At 48.1% G+C, this 16,199-nt stretch overlaps 1 protein-coding gene across 1 annotated transcript in view; it reads right to left on the bottom strand.

Moving 5' to 3' along the window:
• Positions 1-16,199, bottom strand: part of LOC120032783 (trinucleotide repeat-containing gene 6C protein-like) — a 64,253-nt gene that overhangs the window by 17,069 nt on the left and 30,985 nt on the right. Inside the window, exons 5-15 of the mRNA XM_038978964.1 lie at positions 12,425-15,217; positions 10,446-10,655; positions 9,654-9,901; positions 9,306-9,363; positions 8,965-9,110; positions 8,483-8,626; positions 7,362-7,502; positions 7,063-7,182; positions 6,496-6,579; positions 502-733; positions 161-325 (exon numbers count right to left, since the gene is read on the bottom strand). Coding sequence (XP_038834892.1) covers positions 161-325; positions 502-733; positions 6,496-6,579; positions 7,063-7,182; positions 7,362-7,502; positions 8,483-8,626; positions 8,965-9,110; positions 9,306-9,363; positions 9,654-9,901; positions 10,446-10,655; positions 12,425-15,217 — 4,341 coding nt within the window. The remainder of the gene's footprint in view (positions 1-160; positions 326-501; positions 734-6,495; positions 6,580-7,062; positions 7,183-7,361; positions 7,503-8,482; positions 8,627-8,964; positions 9,111-9,305; positions 9,364-9,653; positions 9,902-10,445; positions 10,656-12,424; positions 15,218-16,199) is intronic.

Genomic DNA, 16,199 nt, shown 5'->3' with positions numbered 1-16,199 from the left:
AGAAGAAAATCGACTAAGTGAGCAGAAAACCCAATATTCCTATCGAAATGACTAATAGATTGATTTCTTGTTTGACAGCGTGTATATGTTTATTTATTGCACCCCCCCGAGGGAAAAACTACATTGAATGAGACTTCAAAGTTCCTAGTGTTCCTCCTACCGTGCTTATTGAGGTTGGCCTCCATGTGGGAGGAGTTTCCAGAGAGGCTGTCCATGGAGTTGGGGTGGGTCCACTGGGACAGACGGGACTGGGGCTGGGGAGGCTCCTTCATGGACAGGCCCCCCACCTCCATGCAGTTTACATTCATGTTTGGATTGAGTCCAGCTAAGAGAGAGAAAAAATCTAACATTGAATACACAGCTCAACACAAACCAGATAAATAAAGTAAGGGACTTATACTGACGTATATAAGGCTTACTAGTTATACAAACAGCTTGTTTGTGAGAGATGTAGAGAGAGCGTAGGGGCTGAAGGAGTGCACGTGTGAGTGCTGGACTCACAGAGGGGGTAGGGGCTGTAGGAGTTGGGAGAAGACTGCGGCTCTTTGGTGTGCAGGTCGGAGAGGCCCGATGCCTGGGGGTGGCCTGGGAACGAGTCCAGGGCTGATTTGCCTTGGCCGGGGTGCAGGCCGGAGTGGGAGCCGGCGGGCTGCTGCTTCATCAGCAGGGCCTGGTACAGCTGACGCTGGTGCTGTTGGATCTGCTGCTGCATGTTACTGATTGTACGTGCAACCTGGAGGGGGGGGGGGGGGGGGAAGAGAGATTGAGAAAGAAACAGAACAGGAGAAAGAGGGGTACAAAGGAGAGAAAGAGTGAGGGCATAAGGTTACAATGACCAACAGACCGTGGCATGACTCCTACAATCAGCACCTCATCAACAGTCACTTATCTGGTGGGAAAAGACAGCCTTTAGTGCAGCGGTTCCCAAAACTGGAGTCTATGAAAATGGGGTCAGGTTTGTCTTTCAAAATCATTGTAAATGTGTTTAACATTAAACATCTAAATCAAGAGGATTCAAATCTAAAAGTATAAATTCAACCAGAGCCCTTAGGTCGCGGGAAAAGGCCGCACTTGAATCATTCTCACTGTGAATGACTATGAAACCACACACTATTGCAGAGACTGATATTACCAACCGCAATTGATATGGTGAAAACAACGTGTGGGGAAGCAGAGGCACAGAAAATCACATCAATTCCTTTGTCAGATAACACTGAATTGACGCTATAGTTAGCAATCAAGAGGAAACTGACTGAAAGACTCAAACTCCCCACCTTATTCTCTCCAAATGGACGTTAGCTGTGTGGGCCGAGATGCATTGACTTTTGTCAGGGGATGCTATTCACGAGGACATATTGTTCTGTCTCACGATTCCCAAGCATGAAACAGCACAGGTGATGTTCAGCGTGGCTATATTGACAAAACTGAGTCCACTCTAGTTACGAATGAGTTTCAATCTACCATAAGGATGCATTGTATTATACACCCACTGAGTTATAATAGGTACACCGAAAGCAACTGGCAGCAAGAGCGCTGAACTCGGATATGCAGCAGGTAACTTCGATTGTAAACTACATCGCGCACGCCTGTTCCCAAAACTATGCAGAGATATGGGATCAGAGCATGACAACATTCCATTTCAAACCGAGGCTTGGTGGTTATCGAGGGGGAGTGTGGGAAAGATTTTTTTTTTTTTTTTTAAATTGAGAGGAATTGTCATTTGCAATGAATGTAAAAAACAGACTTTGCTGAAAATAAAACATGTCTCCTTGCCTATGTAACAGACATATTTGGGAAACTGAAAGCAATCATGCAGGGCAAATACAAAAAAAAGGATACAGATGAGTGACCAAATCAGCAAAATCCATTTGTGATCCTGGATCAGTTGACTGGTCAGTAAGTGAAATGGAACAGCTGATCAAGCTGCGATGTCAAATCAAAGTTTGTCACGTGCGCTGAATGCAATGCTTACTTACAGGCTCTAACCAATAGCGCAAAATAGGTGAACAATAGGTAGGTAAAGAAATAAAACAACAAGCTATATACAGTAGCGAGGCTATAAAAGTAGCGAGGCTACATACAGACACCGGTTAGTGAGGCTGATTGAAGGAGTATGTACATGTAGATATGGTTAAAGTGACTATGCATATATGATGAACAGAGAGTAGCAGTAGTGTAAAAGAGGGGTTGGCGGGTGGTGGGTGGGACACAATGCAGATAGCCACTGTGCGGGAGCACTGGTTGGTCAGCCCAGTTGAGGTAGTATGTACATCAATGTATAGTTAAAGTGACTATGCATATATGATAAACAGAGTAGCAGCAGCGTAAAAAGAGGGGTTAGGGGGGGGGGGGCACACATCCGGGTAGCCATTTGATTACCTATTCAGAAGTCTTATGGCTTGGGGGTAAAAACTGTTGAGAAGCCTTTTTGTCCTAAACTTGGCACTCCAGTACCGCTTGCCATGCGGTAGTAGAGAGAACAGTCTATGACTGGGGTGGCTGGGGTCTTTGACAATTCTTAGGGCCTTCCTCTGACACCGCCTGGTGTAGAGGTCTTGGATGGCAGGCAGCTTAGCCCCACTGATGTACTGGGCCGTACTCACTACCCTCTGTAGTGCCTTGCGGTCAGAGGCCGAGCAATTGCCGTACCAAGCAGTGATGCAACCGGTCAGGATGCTCTCGGTGTTGCGGCTGAAGAACCTTTTGATGATCTCAGGACCCATGTCAAATCTTTTTAGTTTCCTGAGGGGGAATAGGCTTTGTCGTGCCCTCTTCACGACTGTCTTGGTGTGTTTGGACTAGAGGTCGACCGATTATGATTTTTCAACGCTGATACCGATTATTGGAGGACCAAATAAAGCCGATAGCGACTAATCAGCCGATATTTTTTATTTGTTTGTAATACTGACAATTACAACAATACTGAATGAACACTTATTTTAACTTAATATAATACATCAATAAAATCAATTTAGCCTCAAATAAATAATAAAACATGTTCAATTTGGTTTAAATAATGCAAAAACAGTGTTGAAGAAAGTAAAAGTGCAATATGTGCCATGTAAAAAAGCTAACGTTTAAGTTCCTTGCTCAGAACATGAGAACATATGAAAGCTGGTGGTTCCTTTTAACATGAGTCTTCAATATTCCCAGGTAAGAAGTTTTAGGTTGTAGTTATTATAGGAATTATAGGACTATTTCTCTCTATACGATTTGTATTTCATATACCTTTGACTATTGGATGTTCTTATAGGCACTTTAGTATTGCCAGTGTAACAGTATAGCTTCCATCCCTCTCCTCGCCGCTACCTGGGCTCAAACCTGGAACACATCGACAACAGCCACCCTCGAAGCAGCGTTACCCATGCAGAGCAAGGGGAACAACTACTCCAAGTCTCAAAGCGAGTGACGTTTGAAACGCTATTAGCGTGCACCCCACTAACTCGCTAGCCATTTCACATCGGTTACACCAGCCTAATCTCGGGAGTTGATAGGCTTGAAGTCATAAACAGCGCAATGCTTGAAGCATTGCGAAGAGCTGCTGGCAAAACGCACGAAAGTGCTGTTTGAATGAATGCTTACGAGCTTGCTGGTGCCTACCATCGCTCAGTCAGACTGCTCTATCAAATCATAGACTTAATTATAACATAATAACAGACAGAAATACGAGCCTTAGGTCATTAATATGGTCGAATCCGGAAACTATCATCTCGAAAACAAAACGTTTATTCTTTCAGTGAAATACGGAACCGTTCCGTATTTTATCTAACGGATGGCATCCATAAGTCTAAATATTCCTGTTACATTGCACAACCTTCAATGTTATGTCATAATTACGTAAAATTCTGGCAAATTAGTTTGCAATGAGCCAGGCGGCCCAAACTGTTGCATATACTGACTCTGCGTGCAATGAACGCAAGAGAAGTGACACAATTTCACCTGGTTAATATTGCCTGCTAACCTGGATTTCTTTTAGCTAAATATGCAGGTTTAAAAATATATACTTCTGTCTATTGATTTTAAGAAAGGCACTGATGTTTATGGTTAGGTACACGTTGGAGCAACGACAGTCCTTTTTCGCGAATGCGCACTGCATCGATTATATGCAACGCAGGACACGCTAGATAAACTAGTAATATCATCAACCATGTGTAGTTATAACTAGTGATTATGATTGATTGATTGTTTTTCATAAGATAAGTTTAATGCTAGCTAGCAACTTACCTTGGCTTCTTACTGCATTCGCGTAACAGGCGGGCTCCTTGTGAGGCAGGTGGTTAGAGCGTTGGACTAGTTAACCGTAAAGTTGCAAGATTGAGTCCCTGAGCTGACAAGATAAAAATCTGTCGTTCTGCCCCTGAACATGGCCATTAACCCACTAGGCCATAATTGAAAATAAGAATGTGTTCTTAACTGACTTGCCTAGTTAAATAAAGGTGAAAAAAAAAAAATCTGCGTCCAAAATTACCGATTGTTATGAAAACTTGAAATCGGCCCTAATTAAAATCGGCCATTCCGATTAATCGGTCGACCTCTAGTTTGGACCATTCTAGTATGTTGTTGATGTGGACACCAAGGAACCTGAAGCTCTCAACCTGCTCCACTACAGCCCCATCGATGAGAATGGGGGCGTGCTCGGTCCTCCTTTTCCTGTAGTCCACAATAATCTCCTTAGTCTTGGTTACGTTGAGGGATAGGTTGTTATTCTGGCACCACTCGGCCAGGTCTCTGACTTCCTCCCTATAGGCTGTCTCGTCGTTGATCAGGCCTACCACTGTTGTGTCGTCTGCAAACTTAATGATGGTGTTGGAGTCGTGCCTGGCCATGCAGTCGATGTGACCATATGTGCAGACAACACATTCACGGGTCACTATTGAGGAGTTCCGGTTCCTGACTCAAAAGGAATACTGTGCCGTCTCCCTCCAAGAATTAAAACTCATAGTACGCCGATTCAGTGCGTTTGTCTGCATTAAAAACAAATATCAATCCAGGTTGGATGTGACAGGAGAGATGAGGTGCGCACTATGGACCACACCCCTTGACTTTGAGAAGCTCAGACGCGACATGTATCAAGCACACCCATGTCATTAGTGGTGGTGAGATAATTGATCTTATGTCAGACTAATTTGTAATTGACTCTCATAGGCCCACATTAAAAATACGTGATGGCGAGTTGAGAATACAAATCAGAAATACTGTTAGAATGTTTTGCAATTGACTGCCATAGCCCCAATTAAAGAAGTAAACATTGGCTGTTAACCACATGGTTGGGGTCATGAGAATGTTCAGATATCAAAATGGGGTCGTGTGCCAAAAGCGTTTGGGAACCCCTGCTTTAGTGTCTTACCACAGATTATTTTACAGAAGTTCCCAATTTGCAAGAAAAAAAAGGATCCAACCACACAAGCAACCAACTTCTGTAACCACTTCTCCATACATTCTAGAGAAATAGCAAGTTTGAGCAACTGGAGGTGCTTTTGACAAACACATTTCCCCTGACTCACACGCAACTTTAAGTAAGCATATCCGGTCTATTTCAACACTCATCGTAAACAATACAATTTATAGCACATATATACAGGTATTATAGATTCTTTGTCAATGATCAAAAAATGTGACCACTGATTATTTTCGCAGATGTTGTAGCTCAGACCCTATTTTGATATTATCTTTGGTGTTTGAGTTGTGCCTGCCATTGGTTGAGACACCATGTTCAACAACACAGGGTGGATGTTCTGAAATGGGAATACATTTTAAATGTCAACTTTCAAAATGGTAGCAGGTCCACACACCAGAATGTTGACTTGAACGCGAATATCAGTTGTTTTACATCATACTTTAAGTCTTCCATAGGAAACATATTGAGATAAAACAAATAATAAAACAGACATTTATGTTGACATTCAACGGTGGGTGGACCAGCGGCCATCTTTGTCGTAGCAATTGGAAGTAAACATTTCAATTCAAATGTCAATGATGTACCAGCTAAATTTCACCGGTTTGAAGGGATATGTCCATTCTGTTTCTATGATTGAAATGACACACCTTGATTTCAAGAGCATGCCGTCTCAATCGATTGCGAGCACAACAAAAAACCTCAGATGACGTCAAATCGGGTCCAACCTACAACATATGCCGAAATGCAAAAACGCTAAATATAAATATATATATAATAAATTGAGGTTATGCGGTTTTAGATAAACGACGTTAAAGGATGTATTTAAAAAAAATACTTTACATTGTCTTTTGAAATTATAAAATAGTTTGTAAGCTTTTAAATGATATCACGCTCAACGGTTCATCTTCTCCAGTGATGAAGACATGGATGTAGGTAGGGTATGCAAAATGGGTAAACTTTGAGCACCTCCATCTTCTCACTTTCTGACCACTTGTACCATGGGCAAATACGTATGGAAAGTTAGGTTCAAAAGGAACGAGCCAGAGGGTCACACACAGTGATGGGAATGTATAGGTGTTGAAACAGGGGCCTCTTACTTGCTGCTCTTGTTGTCTGATGGGGCCGGAGACGTTGCGCTGAGCTTGCATCATCTGCTGCTGGATTTGTAAACGCTGGTACGCCTAGAAACAGAGAGAGGCAAAGAGAGAAAGAAAGCGATGGAAAGAGGCAATGCAAGAGAGTGAAAGGCAGAGGGAGACGAAGAGAAATAGAAAGGGTCATCACCTTATCCAAAAGACTGTGGGGTACCCCTGAGGGTGTCCATAAAAAATACAATAAGAATAGCCCATCCTGTCTGGTTCAGTTAGAACAAACCCTGTTTCTAACGCACAGGCCCATCCTGTCTGGTTCAGTGAGTACGAACCCTGTTTCTAATGCAGACAGGCCCATCCTGTCTGGCTCGGTTAGAACAAACCCTGTTTCTAACGCACAGGCCCATCCTGTCTGGTTCAGTGAGTACGAACCCTGTTTCTAATGCAGACAGGCCCATCCTGTCTGGCTCGGTTAGAACAAACCCTGTTTCTAACGCACAGGTCCATCCTGTCTGGTTCAGTGAGTACGAACCCTGTTTCTAATGCAGACAGGGGCCTTTGGCTTGTACTCACCATTTGCAGTTGCTGAAGTTGGTACAACAGGGTCATTTGTTGAGGGTTTATTGGTGAGGTTAAAAGTGCAGGGTTCAGACCAATGTTTTTTGCGGCAAACTGCAAGAGCTGTGCTTGAACCTGGAGGGGAGGACAAGGAGACAGAGAGAGGAGATGAGAGTTGGTCAGAACATCTCAAAATATCTTCAAACAACAGAGTAAAGCAGTCATGAAGAGAGCCTGGGGCTGGGGGACAGAAAACAAGGTGCTGTGTGTGAACGGAGAGAAACTTGGCTGAGGCATAGTGTGTGTGTGTGTACCTGAGGGGTGAGAAACTGAGGCACTTGAGCGCGTAGACTAGGCTGGGAGGAGCCGAGAGGCGGCACTGACGGCTGAGGAGGCGGCTGCTGCATGGCCCGGGATAGTGCTGCTCCACTACTGCCCAACATTCCACTCTGCATCTAGACACCCACACAAACACGAGAGGAAATTACTAAATGTCAATAAGAGTTGACATGGCAATCACTCATTCCCTACAGACAGCCGATGAATAGGATGTCCCTCACAATACACAACTCTAGCTCACGCAGTCTCAGAGAAACCACAAATAAAGACAAGCTATTTCTCCACCACTTCCCAAATCATCCAGGGTCCATTTGAAAGAAAATAGTTGAAAACCTAAGGTCTACCGCATTGAACAACTGACCAATATTGGAGAAACTGGCACATTTGGGGTGCATTCAGTTGGATTAAATGGTGATTGTGATTAAATGATAGTGCTCTTTAAATGCCTCCAGCAATATGTCAATAAAGGAAAATGAGACTTATGTAAAGAGAACTATGTTCAGTGTCAGACAAGAAGTTGTTCAATTCAATACTGTTATGACAGAGTTACAGTGCTTTGTTGGCCTTTCAAGGACTCTCATGTTCTATAAAGGACTCGTATTTCTATGGCAGCGCCTCTCTGTAAAGTTGACGATACAGAAACTATCCCATTTCAATGGGCTCCGCAGGCAAGGTTACGGACGTAACGACCCTTGGGAGAGTGGTGGAGAGCGGAATGGAATTCTCAACTACGTTCAAAGTGTTTTCCCTTTAGTGTCGCATATTGAGGCCCCTCTATTCTCCAGCTCCTGGCAATGGGTTCATGACGTGTGTGTGTGTGTGTGTGTGTGAGAGAGAGATTGTCATGTAAGCATATGTGTGTTACTGTATACTTATCTACAGTAAATGTGTTTGTGGTTATGTATACATGTGTGTTTTTGAGTGTTAGTGTATACCTATGTGTGTGTGTGTGTGTGTGTGTGTGTCACAGACGGGACCTGAACCTTAGCCATAATAGGACACTCACTCTCAGGCCGAGGGTGACACTAATCGCAGGAAGGGCTACCTCATTACGAAACTGAGGCACAGCGCATGCGTTTCACCCCCCCCCCCTTACCTGTCTGTTGTTCAAGTTCTGCATGTTGAGCCCCGGGGAGCCCAGGGCCAGCCCAGGCTGCAGGTTGTTAACCAGGGGGAGCTTCAGGCTGACAGGAGAAGGCAGAAACGGTGAGGGGGGGGCGTCATCTGACAAACCACCGTCCTGGAACCAGGGAGGAGAGACTAGATCAGTCAGTCAGCAAAATCATTTCAGTTAAATCAATCACTTTTTGTGTGTATGGCACGCTTTACAAAGGACACTGTAAACTTCTCAGAATCCCAATCGCGGTAATAAGAAAAGGTGGGACTGAAACATGCCCAAGACATGCCCTGTATTTCCACCATTAATTTTTCATAGGCACGTGCGTTTGTGGTTTAATCCTTCGTCAATGGACATGCCTTTCACTAGCTGTCTTTCTATTGTACGGACATAACGGCTGTCGATTCCTGATACAACGGCTGCCGATTCCTGATACAACGCCAGTGGTATTCATATAGTACCTTGTCTAGGAATGGGCTGCGGTCCGAGGAGGGGTCTTTGGAGAGGGCCTGGGGACGGCAACCCAGCGGCTTGTTCATCCCGTTGTTGTAGTCTGACATGCCCATGCCCCGCTTGTCCAGTTCAGTCTTCTTCTCCAACAAAGCGCCTTGGGAGAGAGGTTAGATAAATATGGAATACGTGCACAGCAACAAGCAGAAACACACGTAGATGTGCGCCCACACACAGTCAGACACACAGTCAGACACACAGTCAGACACACAGTCAGACACACAGTCAGACACACAGTCAGACACAGTCAGACACAGTCAGACACACAGTCAGACACACAGGGAAAACCTACTCATGGCCTGATCCAGGTTCATGTTGTTGCTCTTCAGAGCCTCCTCGGCAGGATCCCTCTGTAACACAATGACAACATGAGACACCCAGTCAGTGACAACTTCAACTATACAATACACTGACTACATGCTTGATACATACATTTAAAATACATGGATTCTGAAACTATTTGAAATCATTTCAAATACTTCATATCTGTGCTCGACTGAAATTGCCTGGCTTAATGGACAAAATAATAATCACAAAACCGTACCCCCCCAGGAGGCTGGAGCAAAAGTAGTTTAAATATATCAAATAGTATTTGAACCCAGGTCTAATTCTGACATTGCAAAATGAATCACATTCATACCGGGAAGCCCATGTCAGTGAGCTGCTTGATGAGACGGTTCATGATCCAGGCTTCGTCTGGCTGGTTGCCCATCTTGCCCTTGGGCGGGCCCTTCTTGGGCGGTTGGCCCCACGAGTTACAGGAGGAGCTGCTATCCTGGGAGGCGGGGCTGTTCCACATGTCTCCGGCGTCAGCATCCCATTGGCCAGAAGACATGCCCATCTCCTCCTCCCTCCCGCCTCCCCAGCCGTCTTGCATAGATTTGGGGGCTGGAAGAGGAGCAGTGCAGGGTAAATGTCGTGGAGATCAATACCAAGTAAAAATTATTTAGTAAGTGCCTTGTTGTAATATAGCTGGTTCACAGAAATCTGACTGTAGTGCCTAAACAGTAGTATCAAGCTAACCTTAGTATCTGTGTTTCTGCTGTACCAGTATACTGCAGTCTTGAGTCTAACCATAGCACGTAGACAAGCAAGCATTTCACTGTACCATGTGACTAATACACTTTGATTTGACTTTTGACTGCTTGCAAAGATCAAGGGCAACCCCTTTGCGTGCAATTGTAATGCAACCACTTGGTGCCAGTATTGTCACACAAGTCCCTCCTTTTCTTGCTTGCCTTCTAGTATAAAAATTCATGCAATAGCAGAAATAGTACAAGGGAAACCGCCAGTGACACCATGTTCCTCAAGACATCTAGAAAAGCAAATCTTTAAAACAGAACTTTCAGGTGCTTACAAACATAGAGTATTTTTTATTTTATTTTAAGTGAGTGTTAAGCATGTTTGTACACCAACGGCGTGTGGTTCTAACCTGGCTTGCAGGGTGCAGGTCCAGAGGGTCCATTGTTGCCCCTCCTGTAGGGTCCATTGGGCTCGTGCCCCCCATCGCCCCAGCCTCCAGGAACACCAGGGGGTTTGCCCCAGGCAGAGGTGCCGTTGTCCACTGCAGGAGAGGGGCCAGCGGGTTCCCCCCATGCCGGCTCTGGCTTGGGCTGCTGGACACTGGGCAGCTCCCCCCAGCCTTGGAGAGGAGGGAAGGACATATTTATAAATTTATGCTTTAAAGTGATGTGTGCGTCACTTTATTGCAAGTATATTCACTTACAAGACCAGCAAAGAGTGATCAACAGACATATTGTTAGCAGTTACAGTCTGGCAGTCTAGTTTTACTGCCAGCCAACTGGTTCCATTACTGATGAAAATGTAACCATAAAACTGAGGAACAGTGTGTGCTAGCTTCCATTCATTCACTTGCACTACACCCCGTTCTATTCTCAATCCTCAGGCTTTTCCTCCTTGTAAAACAGTGAGCCAAGTTGTTACATGTTTATCAGGGGCAGTATGGCTGTGTACCAAATGGCACCCTATTCCCTATATAGTGCATTCATTTTGACCAAGGCCCTTTGGGCTCTGGCCAAAAGTAGTGCACTATATAGGGAATAGGGTGCTATTTTGGACGTAAGCATAGGTTGATGCGGTGCCATGATGCTGCTATATATAGTCAGAGGGCTTTCAGGCTCCGACAGAAGAGTCCGGCCAGGAGGGAGGGAGAGAGGTAGGAAAGGAGGCAGGGAAGGAGGGAGAGAGAGAGTGCAGAGAAGGAGGCAGAGAAGGAGGAGGACGGCAGCCGTGACTGTTTAACTCCTGGCCCAGCTCCCAGACCCTCTTGTCTGAGCTGGCTGAGTCCACCGAGGAGCACTGTGAGCAGGCAGACTAGAGCAGTGTGTGCATAGCCTGGTTGATCAGTCTCTGGTTACTGGGGTTGTACACAGAGATAAACAGCAGGGGGCACTGGTCTCACTCTCATCCATAACCTTTCAGCGAGAACAGTGCCTTCCTGCCAGTCAGCTTTCACTGAAGCTTTTGTCTTTGCAGTGGGGTGCCTTGAAAAGCCCTGGCACAGTGCATGTTCAATAATGCTGAGCGATTAGTGCTTTTTAAGGTCGGTTCGGTTTCGTTTATACACATTTTCAATTCCAATAATTTAACATTAAATGCACTATGCATTATGTGGGTTAAATGCTGCAACATAGAATAAAACAATTAATAAAAGTCCCATGATGGCAGTGACTGCCCATTACTGCTTATCAACCTTCATTCACAAATATTTCACTTGTGTTAATTAAATGGGTTTTATTTGATGACAATTATTTAATTCCAAGTCATCATCTCATCTCTATAGAGCTGCTATCTATATTGTCTGACAAGCCCACTATTTTAGTAGTTCTTCAAAGTAAATAAGGCATACTTTTATGACTGCTGAATAGCAGCTATCAATCACTTAGATCATGCATTTTCAGGTAGAGAGACCTTGCTATGCAACTGTTCTCTATCCCTCTTGATCACACATTCTTCTGTCTCTTATGTAGCAGGCGTAAGAGAAACAGACCGGACAAGCAGGCACGTTATGATCATTGTAGGTAATTACCAAACTCCTTACCACATCGCACAGTTCGGGCTTCATCTGTTTCATATCTAAAGAAACTGTGCAATGTGCACATTGAGCTCACAGAAAACCCCAAACAAAATGGAATTTAAATAATTGAACCATGTCGCTCAATTTGTTGTTTAAAAAAACGATGGATCAATATTTTGGTTAATCGCACTAATATTCAATGACAAAATATATACTTGAACGTTGGATATTTCCTCAGACACAAGACATAAGTCTCTCACTTGTAGTCTTTCCAGTATAGGTTAATCACAGGGCTAATACCACAATACATTACAGCGGTGCATAATAACCAGTTTAACAGACATTTCAGACAGTGAGTGGGGTCAGTTTCTTACCTGGGTTGGCCATAGGTGGTCGGCCCTGGGGTCCACCGCCCTGGTGCGGGGCAGCAGTGTTGGGGGATCCATTGTTGTTGCCGTGGTGCTGGCTGTGTGGCGGGGGTTGTCCGTGGTGTGGGTGGTGGTGGTTCATATGGTGGTGATTGTTGTTGCTAGGGGGGACGGAGGAGTGGTTGTGGCTGTTGTTGACGGCCATGCCTCCATTGCTCTTGCTCGTCGGCGGCTGGGTGGGGTTGTTGCCTTGGTTACCATTACCTCCAGTGGGGTTGTTGCGGTCCCACATATTCACGGTCTTGTTGTAGGCGCTAGGGTCTCCCCAGGTGGACGTGCCGTCATCTATCTCCATCTTGCGGCGGATGGAGGGAGGAGAGGGTTCCTCCCAGCCGGTGGGCTCCATCGCTGGGTCGGGTTTGGCTCCGGAGCTCCCTGGGCCCCAGCCGGGGTTGGAACTCTGCCTTACAGATGCAGGGCCGCCCCAGGACCCCATGCTGCCGCCTCCCGTTCCAACACCACCACTATTTCCGTTTGGGCTTTCCTGGGGCTTGGAGCCCCATCCTGGTGCTGGGCCGTTGTGGCTTTCCTGGGGCTTGGAGCCCCACCCTGGTGCTGGGCCGTTGGGGCTTTCCTGGGGCTTGGAGCCCCACCCTGGTGCTGGGCCGTTGGGGCTTTCCTGGGGCTTGGAGCCCCACCCTGGTGCTGGGCCGTTGGGGCTTTCCTGGGGCTTGGAGCCCCACCCTGGTGCTGGGTTGTTGGGGCTTTCCTGGGGCTTAGAGCCCCATCCTGGTGCTGGGCTATTGGAATGCTGGGTCTCCCTCCAGCCACCACCTCCAACAGCAGGAGCAGGCTTCGACGCCCAGCCGCCCCCATTTCCTCCACCTCCTCTGGGGCTGTCCTTCCACCCTCCTCCTCCTCCTCCTCGTCCATTTCCTCCTTCTCCTTCCCACATGTGGCTGGAGGATCCATTCTTCTTCACCTCGGCCGGTTCTCTCCACTCTCCTCCATTGGAGCCGTTGGAGCCATTGGAGCCATGGCTGCCACTTCCGTGGCCGGAGCCCCAGCCGTGGGAGGACTTGGGACCCTCTCCCCAGCTCTGGGACTGGTTCTGCTGGGACTGGTTCTGCTGGGTCTTGGTTGGCCCGTTGTCCCAGGTAGGGGAGGACTTCCCCTCAGGGACACCCCAGGATTGAACTCCACTCTTGGGGCCATTGTTTGTGGTGTTGTGGCCTTGGGCCATGGGCTCCCCCCAGCCACTGACGGAACCGTTGGGGGCCTTGTTGACAGGCTGCTCCCCCCAGCCTGAGGGTGGAGGGCCTCCCCAGCCTGAGGGGCCCTCGCTCTTGCCTCCGGAGTCCCCTGAGCCTGGCCTCTGAGATGGTCCCAGGTTGGGGTTGGCTCCCCCGTTCCGGGGGTCCGGTGGGGATCCGAAAGAGGGGCTGTTGGAGCCCTTCCAAGTGTCCCCTCCAGCGCCTCCCCTCATCTCGCTGGTTTTCCTCTCGTTGGCGGCGCGCTGCTCCTCCATCTCCCAGGAGGTGTGCTGGCGGACGGGCGTCTGGCCCCAGCCTGTGTTGCAGAGCACCCGGGGGTCCAGGTCTTGGCGAGGCAGGGGAGGGGGGCCTCCGTCCTCGCTGCCGGTCCCGTCCCTGCGGTGGGAGCGCCCCTCGCTGCCCCCGCTTCCGCTACCCTCACTAGTCGGGGCCGGGGTTGGCTGGCCCCAGGAGCTTACCTGCTGGTCCTGGGCTTGGCCATCTGAGGAATCCCAGCCTCCTTTGGCCTCGCCTCCACCGCTGGAGGGCTTCCCCCAGTCTCCTCCCCAGCCTCCTTCTCCACCGCCACTCCCGCCTCCTCCGCTGCCAGAGTGGCCCCAGCCGGACATGCCTCCGGAGGGTGCCGAGTCCCAGCCTGAGTTCTTGGAGGAGGAGTCAGCGGATGTCTTGGTGTCTCCGTTGCCCCAGACGGAGCTCCCTGCGTCTCCGTTGAGCTGGGAGGACTCTGTAGGAGACTGGCCTCCCCAGCCAGGCAGGCCGTGGATGGGGCTGAGTGGCTGCTTAGTGTGGTGGCTGTTTTGTCCGTCAGTGTTAAGGTTGGGATGTTCCATGCTGCTGAAAGACACATTCTTATTGGAGGACGGGGCGTCAGGGCTCATCATGCCTCCCCAGGTGCTGCTGCTGTTGTTCTCGTCCCCTCCCAGGCTACCGTTGCCCAGGCTGCCGTTGGGAGGTAGTGAGGCAGGGTTGGGGCCACCTCCAGCCCCCTCTTGCCCCAGCACGGGCCAGGCCGAGGGGTTGGCGTTGGGGTTCAGGTTCAGGCTAAAGCTGGGCTGGGAGTTCCAGCCGGGTGCTCCTCCACTCCGGCCCATGTTGGGCCCTAGGCCGTCGGGTTTGGCTCCCTCAGTGGGGCCCATGGTGATGGGGCCTGATCCGGAGCCCCAGCCCCTGCTGCCGATGGCTCCAACTCCCTGGCCACCGCCAGGCTGCATCATGCTAGCTACGTTAGTGACGTTAGCTTTGAGAGAGGAGTAGTGGGCCTGCTGGCTAGTAGCCCCCGCGGCCATGCTCATGTTGCTGCTGGTCTCTGGGTTCGTACAGTCAGCGGCTGTGGCACATTCTGAAGGATTCGCTGGCCGGCTGTCGCTGCTGCGACTGATGGAGGGCCAGGCCTCGGTGTCGCTCCCGTCAATGATTACTTGATCCCAGCTACTACTGGTGGTGCTGCTGCGGTCGGTGGCTGGTGGTAAGGCTCCCCAGTGGGGATTCTCATACTGAGCACCAGGACCACTCTGGAAGGGCAGGTCTGGAGGAGAAAAAGAGAAAGATGTATTTAAACATTTGAGAGAGAGAGGGACAGAACACCATGTAATAAACTCCCTCAGCTCCTAGAGGAAGTCATTGTACTGTCTCCCATTGGTTGGTTAAACTGTTACCATCCGACATGGCAGCAGTCAGAGGAGAGCGATGGTCACGCTCTCCTGATCTGTTCTCCAGTCAGATGCCTGCAATAATCAGAATGTACAGCAGACCGTGCCCCATATCCTATTAGCTATGGCAAATCCATATATTCCTGCTTTGGGGCAGTCAGATGTGGAGTGGCTGGGTGAGCGATAGGAGCCCTCCCTCTCCTACTTTCACTCCCCCTAACCCTCCTTCCTTCCTACTCTCCCTCTATGTGAGTGGGTGAAATGGACCCCTCCCTTTCCTCCCACCTGCTCTCGCCCTCTCCCCCTGAACTGAGAGGCCCATCAGTCTCCCCTAGCTGTGGCTGTGAAGGGAAGCCCAAGTGGAAAGCTGCTCACTTATTGGAATGAAACCAAAATGGCTCCTCATCATCCATCACTCCCTACGCTCCAGCAGGTCCCCTCAAAGCACTAGACGTAGCGACACTGACACTGTGGAGACTGCAGAGTACACACATTAATACTCCGCTTTCTTCAATTGTATCTTTCAAATGCTTATTTTAATATACACTGCTCAAAAAAATAAAGGGAACACTTAAACAACACAATGTAACTCCAAGTCAATCACACTTCTGTGAAATCAAACTGTCCACTTAGGAAGCAACACTGATTGACAATACATTTCACATGCTGTTGTGCAAATGGAATAGACAAAAGGTGGAAATTATAGGCAATTAGCAAGACACCCCCAATAAAGGAGTGGTTCTGCAGGTGGTGACCACAGACCACTTCTCAGTTCCCATGCTTCCTGGCTGATGTTTTGGTCACTTTTGAATGCTGGCGGTGCTTTCACTCTAGTGGTAGCATGAGACGGAGTCTACA

Source organism: Salvelinus namaycush, chromosome 39 (genome assembly GCF_016432855.1).
Source record: "Salvelinus namaycush isolate Seneca chromosome 39, SaNama_1.0, whole genome shotgun sequence".
Classification (NCBI taxonomy): domain Eukaryota; kingdom Metazoa; phylum Chordata; class Actinopteri; order Salmoniformes; family Salmonidae; genus Salvelinus; species Salvelinus namaycush.
This window is presented reverse-complemented; position numbering and strand designations above follow the sequence as displayed.